Source organism: Fundulus heteroclitus, chromosome 6 (assembly GCF_011125445.2).
Source record: "Fundulus heteroclitus isolate FHET01 chromosome 6, MU-UCD_Fhet_4.1, whole genome shotgun sequence".
Lineage (NCBI taxonomy): Eukaryota > Metazoa > Chordata > Actinopteri > Cyprinodontiformes > Fundulidae > Fundulus > Fundulus heteroclitus.
This window is the reverse complement of record NC_046366.1, coordinates 24,891,438-24,913,162: the sequence shown is the minus strand read 5'-3', so window position 1 is coordinate 24,913,162 and position 21,725 is coordinate 24,891,438. Positions and strand designations below refer to the sequence as shown.

At 40.2% G+C, this 21,725-nt stretch overlaps 2 protein-coding genes across 2 annotated transcripts in view; both read left to right on the top strand.

The window, feature by feature from the left end:
• myo9b (myosin IXb) overlaps positions 1-6,283 on the top strand; it is a gene marked incomplete in the record, with an annotated part of 49,459 nt that extends 43,176 nt beyond the window's left edge. Inside the window, 9 exon segments of the mRNA XM_036138400.1 lie at positions 685-758; positions 979-1,171; positions 1,428-1,556; positions 1,654-1,759; positions 1,832-1,963; positions 2,073-2,196; positions 2,300-2,400; positions 2,492-2,613; positions 4,935-6,283. Of these exon segments, the coding sequence (XP_035994293.1) occupies positions 685-758; positions 979-1,171; positions 1,428-1,556; positions 1,654-1,759; positions 1,832-1,963; positions 2,073-2,196; positions 2,300-2,400; positions 2,492-2,613; positions 4,935-5,209 (1,256 nt within the window).
• A 1,175-nt stretch (positions 6,284-7,458) lies between these two features.
• The window catches only part of mfsd14a2 (major facilitator superfamily domain containing 14A2), a 30,290-nt gene continuing 16,023 nt past the window's right edge, over positions 7,459-21,725 (top strand). Inside the window, exons 1-3 of the mRNA XM_012869488.3 lie at positions 7,459-7,720; positions 11,874-11,969; positions 20,659-20,721. Of these exons, the coding sequence (XP_012724942.1) occupies positions 7,637-7,720; positions 11,874-11,969; positions 20,659-20,721 (243 nt within the window). The 5' untranslated portion in view covers positions 7,459-7,636. The remainder of the gene's footprint in view (positions 7,721-11,873; positions 11,970-20,658; positions 20,722-21,725) is intronic.

Genomic DNA, 21,725 nt, shown 5'->3' with positions numbered 1-21,725 from the left:
TAAAACCTCTCCAATGCTCACTAGGACTGTATGATATCAGAAATTCCTGCAATGGCAAAATAGTATTGGTAAATATTGTGATGATGAAATCAGTTGCAATATTTCACTGTTTCCTTCTTTTCTTTTTTTTTTTTTTTGCTATTTTGGGCAATGTCATTCGTGTCCATTGTGGGCATCTGTTGCCATGAGACTCTGGCAAACTGGTTAAACGTTACATTAGTATGTGAAATGCATGTTCATCAACCTGGCCAGTCAGAATGATGATGTGTAGTACTCTCCGTTCTGAACATTATCAATCTGGCTCTGCTCCCAATGAATCCATTTGGGGAGAGGAGGGACATTCATCTGAATTTTCTGGGCTGATTGGATGAAGCGACACCTAGTGCCCGCCTACCAAAGGCTGGTTTTTGGCCAATCATGGTATGGATGAGAAACCACAACCAGCTAACCTGGTTCTGGCACTTCTCGCTGTTATTTTTTCAAAGAAATTGTGGATTCTTACCAAACAGATGTGATAGCAGCAGCTACGCATGTGTCCTCCTGCGCTGCCATGTTTGTGTTGGTTCATCTGTGAACCCACTTAACAACTGCAATTTTAAAAATCCCCATGTGGAATTATGCTCATGCAAGAACGGACGGTTTACATTTATATACAAAACTAAAGGTCATCTGTTTCCTTTTTAGCTTGCAAGTTAATTTGTCACAAGAAATGCCTAAACAAAATCATCACAGACTGCTCAACACGGTGTGCCAGGCAGGTGAGAACTGAGTTGTTGTTTTTTTATATATATATATATATATATATATATATATATATATATATATATATATATATATATATATATATATATATATATATATATATATATATATATATAATATATATATTACAAGCAAAATCAACTATTGAATCAAATTATTTTCATTTTCTCAAATCTCTTTGCTGATACAACTTGTCCTGGTCTTTTTGTGTGTAAGGATGACAGTGTTCCAGGCTCACTACACTTTGGGGTTCAGGTGTGTGTCCTGACCAGTAAAGCCAACCCCGTGCCCAAAGTGATGGAGCTGCTGCTGATGCATGTGGAGCTAAACGGTCTGTACACTGAGGGCATTTACCGAAAGTCGGGTGCAGCCTGTCGAGCGAGGGAACTCCACCAGATTCTGCAGACTAGTAAGAAATTCTTTGCACACAAACTCAGACATAAAATTTGTGACTTTTTTAATTTTTGTTGATTTTTTTGGAAAAAAGAATCCAGTCCTGTAATGGTCAACTTAACAATTGAAATATAGATAGATAGATAGATAGATAGATAGATAGATAGATAGATAGATAGATAGATAGATAGATTATATTCCCATATGTTGTATTACAGCGGTAATAAATGTTATAATATGCTTTACCTTTGTCTCTGATCTTGCTCCATCAGATCCTGAAACTGCTTGTTTGGACAACTACCCCATCCACACCATCTCAGGCCTCGTCAAACGCTGGCTTAGAGAGCTTCCTGATCCCCTCATGACATTTTCTCTCTACAACGACTTTCTGCATGCTGTGGGTGAGAAAACCTTTAGATACTGAATATTTAGCATGCAAGCTTGTTTTGCATTCACACAATGTGAAAATCATCGGTTTCCCCTTTCCTTAACATGCAGAGCTGCCAGAGAAACCAGAGAGGATAAGGGCTGTATACCAAAAGGTCGATGAGCTTCCCTCTGCTAATTACAACACTTTGGAGCGGCTCATTTTTCACCTAGTCAAGTAAGAAGATGCCTTTTTTTTCTCTTTAACTACTTTGTAAAGTCCTAAGATATTCACTAGTGTCTGTTTCAGGGTTGCAAAGGAAGAGAAGCACAATAAAATGTCACCGTCCTCCCTGGCTATTGTGTTCGCCCCCTGCATCCTGCGTTCACCTGACTTGAGTGACCCCTTCCTTTGTATGAAAGATGTGCCCAAAACGACTCTGTGAGGAAACCTTCAACACTGTCACACTGCGTCATGATGAAGTATATTTATAGACTTGTATACAACAAGTATTTCCAAATAAGGCGTCCCTTACAATGTTTTCCTTTAGCTGTGTGGAGATCCTGATCAATGAGCAGTTAAGACGCTACAACCAGAAGATGCAAGATATCCAGAAGCTGGAATATGCAGAGGCCCAGGCTGTCAATAAACTCAAATTAAGGAGACAAAACACGGTGAGGCATAAAAAAAAAAAAAAAAACAGTCCACGTTGGGCTGCATCTGGCTGTAATTTTAAGTTTTTCTCAAATTGTTGTATTTTATGTGTGTGTTTTCTAGGTCTTTGAAACGCCTTCAGAGCTGGAGGTTCCACACACAGGGCAGCCCGATGAGTCGGACTACAACATTATTGAAAGGATCAAGTCGATTAAGCAAGAAAAGTAAGCCGAAACAGTTGATTGTTCAACCCTTCACTCACTGAAGTGAAAAGATTTGGTACAAAATAGTCTTTGGTTTTTCTTTCCTTTGCAGGGTGGACTTAGCAGTCAGGTTACCTGAACTGGAGCAGGACAGCTCTGACTGTGAAGTCCTGGACTCGGCATCATCGGTGAGCTCAGACAGCCTGGACCAGCTGGGGAGCGTTGACTCGGAAGGTCAGTAGAGAGGTATGATGCTTTAACCTTCCTCTGGGATTGTACAGGGACATGCAACAGTGTTCATTCCTGTTTAACTTTATCCCTTTGTTTCATCTTACAACCAAAAACTTCAAGTGAGAATGCAAGTTGTGCACATTTGTGAATGTGAAGAGAAAAGAAAAATGTGTTTAAACTTGTTGTTTGTTTCAGCAAAAAATTTGAAAAGTTGGCTTGCATTTGTGTTCACTCCCAATTACTTTGCAAACCCTAAATAAAAACCGGTTTAAAGCAGAGTCAAGTTATAAAACAATATCCCAAGAACTAAACAGCTCGTTGAGATCTGTTCAGTCCATCTTCTGAAAATGGAAAGGGTATAGGACAGGTTGTCCCCCTAAACTGGGGAAGGAGAACATTAATCAGAGAAGAAGCCAAGTGGCCCATGGTAACTTTGGAGGAGCAGCAGAGAGCCACAGCTCAGGTGGGGAAATCTGTTAACCAAACAACTAGTCCAGCGCTCCACATATCTGGACTTTTTGGAAAAGTTAGATAGCCAAAGCTTTTGATCTACATGCCATACCTTATATGTGTGACGTGAAAGTAACACTGCACATTGCACTGATTACACCCTCAGCAGTTTATTATGGTGCTGGCATCATCATCATGCTTTGGTACGCTATTTTTCAATAGACAGACAAGTAGAGTGGATGGAGCTAAACACAGTGCAGTCCAGGTGGAAAAACTGACTTGGATGGCAACCTAAACAAACGACCAGATCTTCAGTGCATAGAAATATATCAGAATGGTCCAGTTAAAGTCCAGACCTAAATATGATGGACATCTGTTTTAACATTGCTGTCACCAGTCATTTTCAAACCAGGTCTTCCTGATTGGAGCCATCCAGTCTGGGTGAGCTAGAGCTATTTTAAAAAGGAGAATGGACAAAAAAACGTCCTCCTCTAAATGTGCAAACCCGGCAGAACAATAGGCCAAAAGAGAAGGGGTGTTTCAATCACACAAAAGGTTGGTCTGCAAAGATTGACTCCAGGGAGCTTAAGTTGTAAAAATGTTGAAAACCATGTAACCTTTTGTTGCCACTTTACAGTTATCCACAACTTTTTATTGGTATTTCCTAAAGAATCCCAATGAGGTGCATTGAAGTTTGTTCTGTGACCAAATGTATAAAGCATTAAAAGATCTTAGACAGATTACTTAAGAATAAACTTGGTTATACCATGATTATGAGCTACACAAATGTAGGTCAAAGTGCTTAACACAGCAAGACACAAAAGTAACAATTGTCCCAGTAAAAAAAAAGTAAAAGGCACAATATTTAAAAACTGAAAATGCTGTTAAAATGATTAACAAACGCCCTGAGATAGACTGGCGACCTGTCCAGGTTGTACCCCACCTCTCGCCCATTGAATGCTGGAGATAGGCACCAGCACCCCTCACGACCTCAAAGGATAGACGTGTTAGAGGATGGATGGATGGATGGATGGATGGATGGATGGATGGATGGATGGATGGATGGATGGATGGATGGATGATTGACAAACATAAAAATAGAAGAATACTTTTGCTAGTTAAAATGCAACCATATAGCACTTATGCATATTGAAATAAAAACGTAGAAAGTTGTTAGCTAAAGGCTAAAGGTTGGGAACATGTGCTTTGGTGCATGAATGTGGATAGTCTTGGCCAGAAACATAAGTCGCATTTTATTGAATTAACACATACTCAGAAAATGAGTCACGAGGGTCACATTTTTTACATTTCCATCATAGTGAACGTACCGTGCCTTTACCTGCAATGACATCACCTGTCCTCAGGCTGAAAGAAAAACATCACAACAGAACAGTTACAAATTTTTGTTTCTTAAAGAAACAAGTCTTACTTTAACCAACCAAAAGCAAACTTTCAGGTCACGCTTCCGTTCACGTCCTTACCTCTAAATCTCCTGGGGTTAATATTGCAGTGGCGTTCTAAAGGTGGAGATGAGTATCATCTGCTGCAGAGCTCCCAATTGAGGTTTGGTTTTTGCTCGCCTGTTTCAGCTCAAGGCTGCGGTGAAATATCCGGTGTATCGTCGTGCTGTGTCATTCAATTATACAGGAAGTGAAAGCAGAATGTGGTTAATTCAGAGGGCATGTCAGAGTTTGAAAACACTCACTTCGTATCCTTTGAATCCCCAACAGACCTGGTGTATTGGTTGTAACAAAAACAACTTTTGGTTTTACTGTTCCTATAAATAAGCCACGATGAACCCAGAACAGGAAGCTCTCCTTTACTACAAAAAAAAGAAAAAAATGTTTTTAACAAAGTGGCGTCTCTGTTACCAGGAAAGCTGTCCAAGCTGTCGAAGGTTCTGAGACCTGAATGCCCGTCCAAACCTGCTGACCTGGGACAGCGAATCAGGAGTCGCTTAGCTCCAACACCTACCAAACAGGCGGAGCTGACCTCTGGACAAAACGCAGATGTTACTCAGTCTACAAGCCCGCTGCCCGGCCAAGATACCCCGGCTTCAGAGGAAAAGCAGCTGCAGGTCAACCGCAAGACTTTTAATGGGAGCTTTGACGACCTGGACATTCCTTATATCGACGAGGCTGTAGATTAACGATGGCACTTATACCACCGGTTTTCATTGTATGAATATCCCCAAGTATGTGTGTAAAGACACCTAAAAGAAAGTGCACTTTGTTTTACAGAGACTCTATTTGTCATTGCTGCTGAGAAAATGTCCGTATGGAAAATTACATCGTGCTGACCTGTTGTATTGGAGTCCTCATGAGAGGGACACTGAACTGTTTCTGATCTTTATAAGGGGATAATAGCTAATTTCATCATTGTACAGAACACTTTGTTAAAGCACTAAAGTTTTTTTTTTTAACAGTTCAATGCAACAAAATGTAAATTGTAAAGCAAGTGTCTCCTTTACTGATGGACAGTGTCCTGGAATCAAGTAAACCCTATTTTGTTTGTTAGGGAAAAAAATATTTAGTTACTCCACCATAGATGCTCTAAAATTGTACTTAGGAACTTTGTTTTGAACATATGACACTGTGATAAGGAATTTAACTGGGAAAATGTGCTTCTTTATTTTATTTTTCTAGTTTCCTGTAGTTTGACATTAAATAATCTGAGATTAGTGAAAATAACTGCTGCCTTTAGTATGACTGAGCATTTTTGCCATGACAAAGCAAGTGATCCAGTGTCTATACTCCTTTTTTTCCCTTTTTTTTTATTTGCTTGCCGGTACATTTTGAAAAAAAATGGGTGTTGTGCATTTTGTTGCCGTATTAATATCTGAAACAAATAAATAACTTTCAAATATCTCTTGCTCTAGAAGTACAAATAATAATACAGAGTGTATAACTTTAAATATTGTGCATTGGGGTAATAGATACGTCTAAAAATCAAACCATGAAACGACGAGAAACTGAATAGATAAAAAAGATTGAAAATAAAATGAGTCAATGGGAATCAAGACAAAATGTATTAGTTAAAAATAAGTGGGAAATATAAATTATGCTACAAGGTATATTATAGAAATTGCTAACTTTGTAACATGTTTTTTTTTCTGTTCATATGTTGGCACAAGACATTTATTTATGCGTTTCTAGTTTTTAGACTTTTGGTTCTTCAAACTTCTATGTACAAAAGGTTTATAATAAAATTCCTTTAAATGCCATGAAGCAACGTAATTCCAGTTGTTGTCCTTGTTTGAACGTTGCAAACAATGGATGTGAAATAGATTTACTTGTGTACCTGAATTAACATATCTGAATATCATTTTTCTTCAGTAATTCAATTCCAGATTGATATTACAAAGATAATACATACACACAAAGATGTATTTAAACAATTTCTTTCTGTTATTTTATTGATTGTTTCTTACAGGTAATGCAAACCCAAAATTTCTCAGATAATTTGAATGTCAAAAAAGATTAATACGAAGGTTGTTTACACATAAAGGCTCACACAATGGTGGGGAAGACTGCTGACTCCGGAGTTGCCCAGCAGACCATGACCAACATCCTCCACAAGGAGAGTAAGCTACAGAATGCTGTATCCAAGCATGCTAGTGGAAAGTTCAGTGGAAGGAAAATGTGTTGTACCATTTGGTGTATTTAGAAGCAGAGCCCCCTGAAAGGTTTGTGGGAGATTAATAAGCTTTGCACTGTGTTTGGAGTCGATGCTGCTTTTCAACTTGAATTTAGTATTTCATTAGGAATGCAAAAGATTAGAGACACCATACTCATGACGCAGACAATGTGAAGGCCGCTATTGGAGCAACCTGGGTTTAAGTGTTGGGCTGTTAGCCTCCATGCTATGCTAGGTAGGTGCATTTATTCATGAAAAAGGAGCCACCAACAAGAATTGGTTTAGTTTTTTTTTAAAAATACATCATACTTTTAAGTAGGCTAACATTTCTGCACAAAATTCCTTTTTTGTTGGGTTTTAGGCAATATTCAGTTGAACTATATGGCTGTGTGTCTCATGCACCTTTAAGTTAAACTTTTTAAACTGAATAGAAAAAAAATGTTTTTGGGTGTTCTTGTGAAATGCACCGGTAGTATTCATGACATACCGCGTTATATTTATCTCTTATTTTCGATTAATGTGTTCACCGACTACTTCTTCTTGGAAATGACCTAACAGCTTGTTTGCTTTCTTTATAAACACAAGGGATCACCATATATGGTATTTCCTCCTGGTTACCCGCGGTGTGATCCCCACAAATCAAAACGCGAGGATCGCGGCGTTGGCTTTATCTAAGCCAATCAGATGCGAGGTTCTGTCGCCTTTGTAACCGCTGGCCAATTGTGGTGTGTCATTTCCCGGCGCGGGGCGGGTCTATAGTGTTGGTACAGGAAGACGAGCTGGAGTGAGGTGGGGATGAGAAATCATCATTTAGTTAGCTCGCTGCTAGCTGCCTATAGTTGAAGTGTAATGAGCTTAGTAGCCCAAATTTAGAATATTAGTTTGCTTTTGGTGGGGACGACGATGACCCTTTGACATCAAGGATGGACATAAGTTAACAATGACGGGGGAGAAGAAGAAGAAGAAGCGGCTGAACCGCAGCATTCTTCTTGCAAAGAAAATTATAATAAAAGATGGAGGAAGTGTGAGTTAAATATTTATTTACATTCGTTAACTTAGCGTACGGTTGGAAGCGGTAGCTCTGGACCGTCTGTTTAGGCGGAAGCCTTGTGTAGCTAATGCAAACACAGCAGGCAGAGCTGGAGTTGTTTACGGCTGTCTGTCGGGTATAATGTTGACCGTTAAACGCTGTTGGCTGTTAGCTAAGCGGCTAGCAGCGGCCTGCTAGTGCTTTACACGTCAGCTCAGGTAACGCTAGCTGGCTAATGTCAACAACACCGAGGGGTTTATCTGGAAATGAGTTATTAAGTTACCTAGCATGTTACAATCTCTTCCCTGCGGATTCATTTTGAAAGTATGTGTACACTGTGTGACTTCTCAATAAGACAACAACATCCTAAATAGCCCAACTTTAGCTCCAAGTCCTACGTTTGCTTCAGCTGTTTTGTGTTTACTGTGTTTTTATCTAATAAGATTTGACATTTGTATGTTTTTACACGTGACTTCTTTCTCGTTAAGCTACTGCGTCAGAATAGAAAAGACTTGTCATTTTTCTCCATCAGGTTTGTGCCTGGTTGTAGGCACAGCATTGAAATACTGTGTTTTGGTATCGTTTAATACAAGTTGAGTCAGCATTCCAGAGTAATTAGGGTTGATTCCAGCTTTTCTTACTCAACAGAAGTCAATAACACGTCGTCTTCAGCGTATTCTATGGATTTATATTAGAGATGCACCGATCAGAGGTTTATTTTGACTTATTTGTGATCACTGATTTTTGTGACGCTCTGACCCTCCTGTACCAATGTTAACTGTGTGCAGTTTCTTTTTAGGAGCTAAAAAGGCAACATACCTTTTTATAGTTTCTGGATAAAATGTAAAAAAAAAAATTACTCTGAAGGATTAAATGTTTAAAGTAAAAAGAAACGGTGATCTTTCAAAAACAGCCCAGAGTTACATATCTATCTATCTATCTATCTATCTATCTATCTATCTATCTATCTATCTATCTATCTATCTATCTATAATTTCTACAAATGGGATCAAATCCTCTCCAAGTTTTGGGACAGAGTATTTATAAATTAAACCTTGCTAAAAAAAAAAAATATTAATATCACTTTTTATTCTTTTATTTTGTGTGTGCGCCTCAAAATGTGCGCCACATTACTAGGTTTGTTTTGTAAATGAATAAAATCTACGTCTCAATTAATATTTGTGATGAAAGAGACTTGATTTACTATCACTGTACAGGATCCTTAAGAAGCCTTTCTGATTTCAACGATCATTAATTAGTTCTAATGGGTCCAGAAGTGACTTCACACTGTGTGTGAGAAAGAGATGCACAGCTCCGCAGCTTAACAATATTTAATTTTTATTTTAAAACAAAGACATTGTTCTTTAGTATCCTGCGTTTTAACTAAAACTGGGAAATATGCGCACATCACCCCAGTGTTCATGCCCGAGCAGACTTCAAGATGCTGTCGCTCACCTACCAGGCCTTAAACGGATTGGCGCCCTCCTACCTCGCGGACCTTTTGCATTTGTATGTCCCTCGTCGAGCTCTCAGATCTCAAGGCGCTAGCCTTCTAAAAATCCCTAAAGCGCGAAGAAAAACTTCTGCCGAGCGTTCCTTCTCTCTTCGAGCCCCTTTCCTGTGGAACAAAGCTCCCTCAGGACATCAGGCAGGCAGGGTCTGTTGGTGCTTTTAAAGCGAAGTTGAAGACCCACTGGTTTATTCTGTTCTACTCGTAGTAAATTATACCTTCTGTTGTTTTTATCTGCACTGTTTTTATTTGTCTTTTATCTCCATGTGGCTGTTAGCATTACTAATTATGAAGATTAATCTCGGTTTTTGTCTCCTCTACAGTTGCTAGACCCTCACTTAAACCGCGAGCTCTCCCAAAAGGCCTGCAACATCTCCTAATCCGGCATGATCCATAATACACAGAATTGGACTCATCAAAAAAACAGAGAAAGAAAATAGAGAAAATGTGCTGCACTGCATTCAGCCTCTTATCCGCTGGCAATAAACTCCCAATTGTTGCATCCTGAATGAACGGCCCACATGCCTCAGTATAAAATAGTTTCCTTTTAAGCAACATCTTACACCTTTTGTTCTTCGTGTGACTTGATCTCTGAACGCCAGAGTTGTTCTGAAAAAGGCTAACCTTGAGTCGTCTTTTTAAGTGACGGCTTTAGAACGGATGCGGCGTGATTGAGGATTGTAAAGAGATTTGATTTTTAGACTCTCCACGTCTCCCGCTACGGAAACTGTTGTGACCTGTTAACGCTCACCTATGTTCACTGACCGGAAAAGGGAGAGGATTTTTCCGTCTTCAAGCCTTAAAGCGACGTATTCTGGTCGCAAACCAATTTCTTGTGGCATAAATTGCCCTCAAGTAAAAATCTGGATCTGTTTTGTTTTTTTTCTCCGCTCTACACCTCTGTCAGTAATTTATGTAGCTTTATAAAGAGCGTCAAGAACTCGCCAAATCATCCCAAATTGAAACAATTTCTCTTCTTCCTCGGTGATCATTTCACTATTTATGTTTTGTGACTCTGCAACGTGCCTTGGCGGTTTTTGAAAAAATAAGTTGTGAGCGCGTTGTTTTGCGATACTTAAGTAAACTCAGCTGTAACAAACCGATATTTGCTGGTAAGTTAGTCGGATCGTCTGCTTGGGTAGAGCTTACAGTCGACTGTTTAACAAACACCTTCTTTACTGTAGTTTAACACGGCGTTACCTGAACACGCGCGTAGAAAACTCCGGTCGCAGCTTCTCATTAAAAGGACTTGACACAGTTGGGACCGTACAGCGGAAAACTTTAAAACATTTTAAAACCTACAGCTGGGGTTGGGCCCCGGTCTGGCTTTCCAGCGTCGGTCGCTTGGAGGTGATTACGGCCTCAGGCGTGTGTTAAAACTGACGGTGAAATGTTTGCAATCCACTTATGTATGGAGTGTAAATAGTCACGGTCTACATGAGGCTTTTGGGAAAGTGAGGTTAGTTATAAACGATCAGCTGGATGCTAATCCTACTGAAAATCTACAGCAAGTGGGTGTCGTAAGCATGAAAACAGGGAAATGACAATCATCTCATTTCCTCATGTCACCATCCAGTCACCTCCTAACCCTACTACTGACACGTGTCGGCTCCTGAGCGCTGGACGGGACTGTGCTCTGTCTAGACCCCACCACTCAGACATAATGGTTTCACGCCTGTAGCAGGCCGAGGGGGCGACGGCTGCCCCAGTCCACGGCAGCGAGACGTCTCCTGATGTGTCGCTGGGCGTCCGTTTCATTTAGAGGAAGTTGCACGAGCTGCATGAATCAGTTGAAGCTTGTTCCTCAATTTGTGTCAGTCGCGTCGACAGACACGACCTGAAAGAAAAGCGGTTACAGAGGAGACCCCAAGCAGGACTGTGCGCTGCTTTTCACTGGACTAGGATTAAATGGAGTCAATTAAATTAAAATTCCCGCTTTGGCCTGTTTATCAGTCGCAATTATGGCTTCTAATTGTCTTCGCTGAGCAGCGTTCTTTGCTCACGTGCAGAACGACGCGCCTTTCACACAAAGCAGGCAGTTTTATTAGTGATAATCAGGATGTCTATTTATGCTTCACTAACTACAGATTTATCATAGTTGGGTTTCTTTTTTTTTTTTTTAGCGTGACCTATAAACATCCCCGCAGAGCACATTGTGCTACTTTACCTTCACCTGGTGCACAGTAGCTTTAATATGTCTTTTTTTTTTTCTTTTCTCCATTTATTATTTTTGATTTAGAAAAAAAGGGCTTCATTGCTGAATGCAGCAAAACACGTTCTACCCTGGCGCACTCTCAGCCGATTTAAAGTAAAATCGACAAACTAATTCCAAAATATAAAATATGTTTGATTCAACGTTTCGACAAAGCAACCTTTTTTTTTTTTTTTTTTTTAAACTGTCGAATTCAGAGCACAGAGTGTGTGTGCACAGACGGTGCCGCTTAGCGTCCAGAGAAAACGACGAGTCCCTCGCCCTTCCTCAGCCGTGGGTTGTCCCTGAGGGTCACATGTGATCATTTTGTTTCATCGCTCGACAGATGCTGCCGTGAAGCTGGATCTGCTGCCCTCATCAGACCCCTGGAAGTCCTCTGAGACCGACTAACCGCCTCTGTCTGTGTGTCTCTTGTCTCCCTGCAGCCTCAGGGAATCGGCGAGCCCAGTGTTTACCATGCGGTGGTGGTCATTTTCCTGGAGTTCTTCGCCTGGGGACTCCTCACCACCCCGATGCTTGCGGTAAGCGGCACGAAAAGAACAAAACACTTACAGAAAACTAGCATAACGTCACGTACAGTAGCTCGCAGAAAACAAGCATATCGATAAAATAGAAATCAAGTTGATCGATATCAATAGTTATCAACAGATTCAAAACATATATTTTAAGTGCAGCCCTGGCAATTTTATGCTGTTGTTTAATTACTTATTTTTAGATACAAAACACACAAACACTGAATTCAAATTCAACCTTTTATTCAACCAACTTTTAACCAAACTTTTAAAAAAATAAAAAATAATGTGCCCTCTGAACTCTTTAAAGGGGGCGGAGCTTGGTGCCTGGGTCTGTGTTTGTGATTGGTTGGGAGGATGTAATGACTGTAATATTAACCTACATGGCTAAAATGCAAAAGGAAGGAAAACTGTTAATCTATTGAACTTTTGAATGAACCTTTTTTTTTCTATCACCAATATATACGATTATCGATCGATATATATTGTTATTGAATTATCGTCCAGCCCTAATAGGCCAACACAGGGTAAAACATGGCTGAAGCGAAAGGAAAATAATCAGAATCAGATAAAAATCTGATTCTGATAACCAGAAGTGAATTGAGTCCATCTGTTTGCTTTAATGTTGTCGTCAACGCAGCTGCCGTATGGAGGCCTCAGATGTTTGTTAGTCAGCGGTGAGCAAACGGTCACTGAGGCCGAGGAACTCACCAGATAGATCAGGGACAAAGCTGTGGCAAAGACGACAGCAGGGTTACGTTTTTAAAACAACATCCCAAAGCTTTCAACGTCTAAACGGCCGCTGTTCGGTCAGTCAGCTGAAAACGGAAAGCGTTCGGCACAACGGCAAACCTACCGAGTCGTCTACATAAACTGACGAGGTGGGCAAGGAGAGCGTTGGTAAGAGAAGCAGCTGAGACGGTCACGGTAACCCTGGAGGAGCTGTGGAAATCCGCAGCTCAGGTGGGAGAATCCTTCAGAGATCAGCCAGATTTGTCCTTTTCAGGAGAGTGGCGAGAAGAAAGCCGTCGTTGCCGGAAACGCAAAAAGATGCAGTTTGCCACATAGAGGAGACCACAGTCATGTGGGAGATGGTGATATAATTACATTACAATTAGGCCAAATATTCACTCTGGCCTTTATCGTATCGTTTTATCGTGAAAGATCTCTCATCGTGAAAAGAATTTAAGTTCATTGTGACGATAAATTCCAACTAGTTGTGTCTGAAAACCCCCAAAACAGCGAGTATCGTTATTTTTGTTATTTCCTGCTCCGCTGGTTTCTTAAGATCATCATAAATGTCAATAAATAAATAAAAATCTAATTAAATGCAGTTACTTTGTGCAGTTTGATGATAAAACTTACACTATATTACTAGTGTCCTGATGACAATATGTTATAGGTTACACTATTAAATGTCTTTTAAGCACAGAATTTAATTTAATTGATATGCAGTCACAGCCACACCTACCTAAAAAGCTCCAAGAAGCTGTAAATAATCTTTTATCACCAATCTTATCGTTGTATAAGTTAAAGTATCACAATATATCGTGATACATTTTTTTTAAGTCCTCCCCTACCCTGGTCTTGACCCTGGATACATGGCGGTTGTAGCATCAGGCTGTGGAGGCCCTGCTTTTCTACAGCTGGGCCAGAGAAGCGGTTCAGAGTCGATTGGAGCTAAACGCAGGAGAAAACATGTTCAATGCTGCAAAAGACTTCAAGCAGGAGAACGACGCCAAACATCCAATTAGAGCTAAGATGCACCAGTTTAGATCGAAGCATATTGATGTGTTGGCAAGGCAATGTCAAAAGTCCAGACCTGGAGAATCTGTGGAAGAGCTGAAAATTACTCACAGACTCTTCCCATCCCACACGTCTGAGCTGCTTTACAAAGAGAAACGAGCAAACGTTTCAACCTCTGGATGTGCAAAGCTGGTGGACACACTCCATTATGCTTCCAGCTGTGGTTGCAGCTAAAGGTAGTTCTGATTGACCCAATGGGGCTGAACAGAAATGCATAAAACACTTCCAGTAATGTACGCTGACGTTTCTGGTTGGAATGTGACACAGTGTGGCAAAATGCAGGGGGTGTGAATACTTTTGTAAGGCGCCGTATATCCCCACACTGCAAAAACGGAACTAGAAATAAGTAAAACAGGGTGCTTGCGCAAGTCTTGAAAGTCTTAATAAGTATGGAATTTTGAAACACTGTTTTCCAGACCTTGAAAAGTCTTGAATTTTGTGTGAAAGTCTTAATAAAGTATGGGAAAAAATGTGTGGTAGAATTTTACAGTATGCTCAAAGGCATTGTGAAATGAGAAATAGGAAGGTAGGCTATAAAACTATAATTTTACTAACTGGTCACGTACTGTATTAGCCTAATGGAATCAAACACTTGTTTGATGTGAAATTCATGTACTTGTGATTTTCATGTTTTGAAACGTTTTCATCAGTAAAAGCATAATTTACTGTGAATAATGCATTTGTTCATTGAATACTAGCCTATAAAAATTAACATTTCTAATAAAAAGTTTGTACAATCTCAACCAATGAAGTAGGCAGTAGGCACACAAGTATACAAGTACATAAAGTTAAGGTCTTGGGGGGAAAAAAATATCAGTTTTAAAAAAGTCTGGAATTTTAATTTGGAAAAAGAGCAAGCACCCTGTAAAATATTCTTTAAAATGAATGCATTTGTCCTTGATTTGAGCAGGTAAATAAGGTGAATTGACAATGGAATAAGATGTTTGCTCTTAAAATAGGAACAACTCATCTCCATCATCTTATTTCAAGTGCAGGATGTCTAAATATCTTATTTTAGGGGTCAAAATACTCACTCCATTGGCAGATAATATTATTTACCTGCTCAAATCAAGGATAAATACCCTAACTTTAAGAACATTTTACTTATTTTTAGATCCGCTTTTGCAGTGCACCAATCCTCCTTTCTTCCCATGTCTTGGTCTCATGGGAATGACTGAATCCTAATCGGTTGGCCAGAACCTTCTGGGACTCTGAACACCCCCCCCCCCCCCCCCCCCCCAGCAGATACTAAACAGAGAAATATGGGTAGGGCATCAGTTTTATTGTGGTTACTAATGCTTCATTGAAAAGGCTTATCAGGGGCTGGCTGGTTTGTATTGTCAGCCCGCAGCACAGATGCTGTTCAGGCGGTCCGCCCCTCACAGCTCAGCTCAAACGCTGTGGTAGCAGCTGTGAGCGGCTGGACGCCGTGTTTGCTACCGAGGTCTCATAACTTACACGGCACAGAAGAACGAGTCTGCATCATCTTGCTGCTACTACTAACTGTTTTTTTTATAAATGGCTCGCCATGAGCTGTGCTTTATTTTATCCCAGCTGGCCCGATGACGTTTTCCCCCGTCTAGCTTATTTATGCACATTCCAGGTAAATTTTGCGAGTTTTATCACCTCTCTTTTCCAGCCGCATAGTTTTTGTTTCTTTCAATCGTGTCATTTTGGCAGAAAGCGGCATTTTTAAGTACGAGCAAACCTGTTTGTTGCCACATGATGTGAACCAGACGGGGTTATGCAACGCAGGCCTTCTTGCGGTCTCTTGTTCAGCAGAGGTGTCTGTTTGTGCGACTCGTTTCGGCGGTGATTGTTTGGGGGGTCGCTGCTGGCTGACAAACCCATTTGCATTTTTGACTAACCAGAGGGCGTCTGAAGATGAGAGGGACTGCTTCACCGGTATCCAAGAGCAACAGCGTTCGCTAAACATTTCAGGTCTGAGTGAGTGAGTGTGTGTGTGTGTGTTGGACATATGACTCCCAGAGGAGGAGATGACTTCTCCTTCACAGACGTCTACAATAACCAGACTCCGTTATCCTGCTTCAAACTAAACATGTCCCAGTCTACGCTGAAGCACAGGGCTCTGGTGTCAATGACTGCTGCAGACTTTGAGCTTTAACGATTCGAACCCCAATTACTCTCGCCGAGGCAAACATTGTCAGAGCTTCCAGCATGCGTCTACGTTGCTGTTAGAGATGCACCGATCGGAGATTCTGGGGCCAATTTCCGACCAACAGATTTAGTTTTCCTCTCAAAAAGAATATTGTTTTTTTGACAATTGGCGTGAACTGAACGTTTTTGTAGGATTTTTGTCAAACTGAGCCTGAGTTTGAGTTATTCTCTGCCTGAAAGTCTTTAACTCCAGTAAAGTCCTATGTTAGAGAACAGGAGACTATTTGAGTAAAACAGAACCTAAACAGGGTTTCCTCTAGGGTGTTTTTTTTAACGAGGGGTCACACTCGTTAAAATCTCATTTAAACGGAATATACATTAACATTACTTCATGAAATAACGCATGAATTTGGATGTGTTGCCTCAATCCACACTATGTGCATCTAATTTTACCAAAAACATAATAATCAGAAGCACACGTATTTGCACATTTTGCATCATTGCATCTCCATCTAGCATTACAAATGCTGCCGAACTCTTAGTTTTTAAATGCATTCTTGCACAAATGCCCTTTGCACAATCAAATTCTGTACATATAAATGTTTTTTTGTTTTTAAATACTCACCTGTACACTGTGACTTTGTCCTGCATTGTTTACATTTCAATTGCTTTATTTTTAATTTCAGTGCTGCACCTTATACTGTATTTTAAATCTACTGTAAATTACAAGCTGTATAGGGTAGTTCATTGTTATTGTTTTGATGCGGGTTTTTCGCGCATGCGCACCGGACTGGTAGGCAAAAGGCGAACACAATGGCGGACGCAAACAGAGAAACTGACGAGTTCTCCACCTATTTTTCTTCTTTAGATAACGTACTACAAGATCGTTTTAAGAGTAAGTTGATGGTTGATGGTATCAGATTGCCAGATCCACATAGCAAAAGCCTGAAGGGACGGAGCGAGTCTGTGAAATGCTGGCCAGGGGGTTTCGTACTGCGACATACAGCTGCCTTATAAACACGGCAGGCCAGTACAGACGAGAGAGCACGAAAGCCATGAAACCACTGGACGGCTACAATTATTTTATATCGGAAAAAAGGCTCCAGCAACGCCCGCGACGCCATGAGGGATTAAGCGGTCAGAAAATGGATGGATGGATCTTGTTCACACATGTTTGTGCAACAGCACAAAGCGGCGTCGGGCACAGACCGCGTCTCAGCAGAGAGGAAGACCCGCCCGGTAGGTTAAAAAAAAAAAAATTTCACTACGGATTATTTTGGTGTTTTTGTCTTGTTAAAATGGGTGGCGGTGTCTGCGACATTGCAGCGTAAACACAGAAGTAATGGCGCCCGTGAACGGGAGCATAATAGCAGCAGCAGCTGTAGCCGCTGCTGTTGCTAGCAGCAGCAGCGGTTTCTTCGGCCCGTGTAGTGTTTACGCAGCAGCAGCGTAAACACTACACGGGCCGAAGAAACCGCTGCTGCTAGCAACAGCAGTGGCTTCTCCGCTGGCTACTGCTGCCGCAGCCCGTGAACGGGCGGAGCAGCCACTGCTGTTGCTGCTACCGCTCCTCCGGCCCGTGTAGCGATCGCCACCTCCCCTCCGCCGCTATTTAAGTAGAACAATGACTAGAGCAGAATTAAGTTGTATTTACCGGAGATGAAGTGTAGACTGCAAATTCTGTCGTAGTACGATGCTCCCCCAGTCCATTGGGAGTGTCTGCCTGCGCTCTTTTCATTGAAATTATGCATTTCTTTCTTCGTCCTTCCTCCTTCGGTAAACGACAGAAACGTACATCCAACGATTTGGAATGCCTCTGTGTGCAACCGGGAGCACAACAAGTCGTAGGCATTGCTTAGATTCCAAAAATAAACGAACTAAAAGTAGGCTCTAAATCACCCGTTTTCTCATGTAGTAGACGAGAGCAGCTGTTTTTGCCTACCCGCGGGACCCGGATGTAGCGCTGACGTCACGCGTGAACTACCCTATTCTCGCACAAATGCCCTTACACAATCAATTCTGCACATACAAATGGTTTTTAAAAAATACTCACCTGTACACGGCGACTTCTCCTGCATTGTCTACATTTAAATTGTTTACTTTTAAATCACTGCTGCACCTTATACTGTAATTTAAATTTACTGCAATTTACAAGCTGCATGCAACGAAATTTCGTTCTGTACGCACTCTGTGCATACAAAATGACAAATAAAGTTGTCTTAGTCTATATTATAAAGTTGCTAGAGGGGTCTGAAAAGTCCCCAAATACATTGACAGAGTCGCTAAGTTGCCAAGACTGGACTGTCGTCTCTAGTTTTATTTCTCTCCAAATAGCAGCTTTGGTGTTCAAAATAAAGTAAATTTTAACATTTTTAACATCCCATGGTAATTAAATTCATTTTAAACTCTGAATATGATTAGAATAAGAGTGCAAATATGCAGTAGCATGTGCTTCACATTGTTTGATCATATTTTTGAATTCGTTCTGAAGGTGCGGCGGCTTTTATTGTGTTGCAGAAACTCTGCTTCAAAAGGATTACAGCGTATCTCTTAGACCGTGTTACAGGAAGAATTATAAATTGCTAATGTTTTTTAGACACTGGAATGTGCACAATATTACAAGAGATTTCACAATTTAATATTTGAAAGAAGCACAGAGTTTATTGGGTTATTATTTTTACCTGTTCAGCAATAAACATGCAGCAATTCAGCAAAGTTGTCGTATCAAGTGCATTAAATGGGTGCTTTTTTTTTTTTTTCTTCTTTTTTTTTTAGTCTGTCTTATGAAATGAAAATATACAATAACATGGTCAATTAAAGATAAATACCACAACTGTTGATATAATTTTCATTATGATTATATTTTAGTTGATAAAAATATTCCCCTAAAAAAAATTAAATAATTATCTATTTGTACCGTTCTTGAATTTCGGTAGAGGCACTCAAAAAAATTAAGAGCCACAAACGGCCCATGTGCCGCATCTTGAGCACCCCTGGTTTAGACCTTTCAATCCTCCATTTTTTAATGTGTGTATTTTAACTATAGAGTGCTAGGTAGAAGATTATTTGATAACTGAATAAATATGTTGTGGTTTATGGTATAATTTGCAAACAGCAGGATCGTTAACACTGAGTTTGCTGCTGTTGTTTCTAAAGGATATCATGGGGAGAGGTTTGGACTCAGCTTTAATCCTGCGGGCGGACCACGCCTCCTGTCCTCCCGCAGGATTTCAGAGAGACTTGTTTGGTTGAAGCTGCTGAGACCTGGCTCATTTCTCTGGGTTTATGGCAGAAATGTTTTGTGAAAGAGGCTTAAAAAAACACATTTCACGAAGAACAGTAATGTCAGCGCGACCTGGTAGCATTTAGGTGTGATGTGTTCACTTATCGGAAAAAAAGATCAGATTTCTAGTTTTTCCTTTTCTGTCCTGCAGGTCGCAGCTGATCCAGCTAATAATCCTTTGATTCCTCTTTGCACTTGAACACATCTTAGAATGTTTTAAACCTATTTGCTTTTAAGACTGTGGCTAGAATATAGATATAACCACAGCAGATGAAATCGTTTCTTTGCTTCTTAAATTTTTTTGTTGTGTTTTTTCTTTTTTTTTTCTTTTTTACGGTGTCACAGTTTAAAGACCCCAAAAAGCTGACCGATTATGTCCACACACTGTCATATTTAATTATGGACATAATTACTAAGAGCGTAGATGTTCTTACAGCATAACAAAGTAAAGATGAACTTGAGCCAAAACTGCAAACGTGAAACACATTATCAGTTTTGGCGTCTGCTCAAGTCACATGACGGCTCAAAATAAAAAATAGGGCAAAAAGGGGTTTATCCACAAAGCGTAAACCAAACACTTTACAGTCTTCTATAAAATTAACCTTGTGAAAATAAAACTGTGGGGGATGAGGAGGAAAAGAAACGTCATCACTTTGAAAGACTTCATGAGGTCTAATTTAAGAGAATTTATGAGTAATGTGAATTATGTCAAGTTTGCTCATCTGCAGTGGTTCCAGTATTTCAACACAGAAATTTGCAGCTTATCATGTTTAAATAACCAAACGGACTGTGTTTTAAATAGCAAAATGCGCTATTAATCATCTTAGATGTAAAATCAAGGCAAGGCAAATTTATTTGTATAGCACATTTCAGTACAACGACAATGCAAAGTGCTTTACATGAATAAAACATTGGAAAATAAAACAGAATAAAGGCAAGTTGGAATAAAATGTAGAAACAAAATAAAACATGGGAAAATAGAAACTAAAAGCAAATATAGTCCAAACAGTTGGACTACAAAGTTGAACTAATGATGTTTCAGTCATGTCATGCCTTTAGGCCCATACTTTTCATCATGAAATCAAACTTTCCACCCTGGGGAAAAGATTGGCCCTGAAAAAATCAGGAACGCTTGAAACTCTAATTCAAACACGTTTCCACTAAAGATGCTAAGAAGCGTTTTCTAACTGTGTTAAATCAAATAACTACAGGATTTGAAGGGGAAAAAATGCTTGTTGTCATGTATGTTGGCTCATAAACTTTGTGAAACCATATTTTAGAAACTCGGCGGTAGGCTTTTGTTTTCTAATGTGCTTTAGTTTAGTTTGATTGAACAGTTTTTGGTGTAGCTGGATTTCTGTATTTTTTTTTTTAAGAGCTCTTCCCGTTAGTGTGCAAACTTTCTTTAGCTGCTAAACTGTCTCCTGTAATGTTGGTGAATGACAAATCCAACGTGTTTTAATCTGAGTTTGTCTGTTTGTTTTTTTCCAGGTATTAAATAGCACATTCCCCCGACACACATTCCTGATGAATGGACTCATTCACGGCGTGAAGGTAATTACACACAATCACATGCTTCTGTCTTCCCTCATGTTTTATTATCATCACTGACATAATTGCAATTTAGAGGCGGTGAATGTAAAAGGTGCAAACCTTTCCGTGTGTTTCCTTATTTTGCTTAAATTGACATTATGAATGCATCGCTGTTTCTCTTCCTCCATTATGGAAATCATTGCTGGTCGGTTATCAATGTTGCTCTATAAAGGCCCATATATGAGCAACTTTAGATAGGAAGACGCCTGCAACCTTCTGTGTTCATGTTGTACGTACATTAGTTGCCTGGAGGAATGAAAATAGAGTCCACCTGTGTGTCATTAAGTATAATTTTTTCCCCCCGTGGTTCGTTATACTACTACCGTATTTTTCGCACAATAAGACGCACTAAATATTCTTCCCAAGTGTGTAATATCACTCCGCCCCTCCGCGTACACAGCTCTCTCCTGAGAGGGAGAGCTAGACATCTCAAATTAGGAGGATAGAGTAGTTGGACTACACTGCCCTATTTATAGCATAAGGCCGAAATAAACGTAACTTTTATATTGAATTAACTTACTAGCTTTATTGTTGCTAGCGCATACTCCGGATGCAGGCTGCCTTACATGAATGCACTTCTAGTTTAGATATTGCAGTCAGGCAGTCTTGTAGACAGCTCAGGGGTCCCATAAGGTAGTGACATAGTGTACCGAATATATGTAATGCTCCGAATATCCATTGAGCGGAGCGGCTTCTTTGCTAACCAAAGTCATACTTACACATTTTAACAGATTTTTGAGCACATTGATTCACATAAAATCGGTCAGTAGGCACAACAGTATTCATATAAAAGGCGCACCATCAAGTTTGGAGAAAATCGAATGATTTTAGGTGTGCCTTTTAGTCTGAAAAATAAGGTAATGGGCCAGTTCAAGACCCCGAAGCCACCCGCATGCTCAGATAACAGAAAGAAGTCCCTTTGCAGTTAGCCCCGCTGACACGAGGTGGTGGCGACATCATGCTGA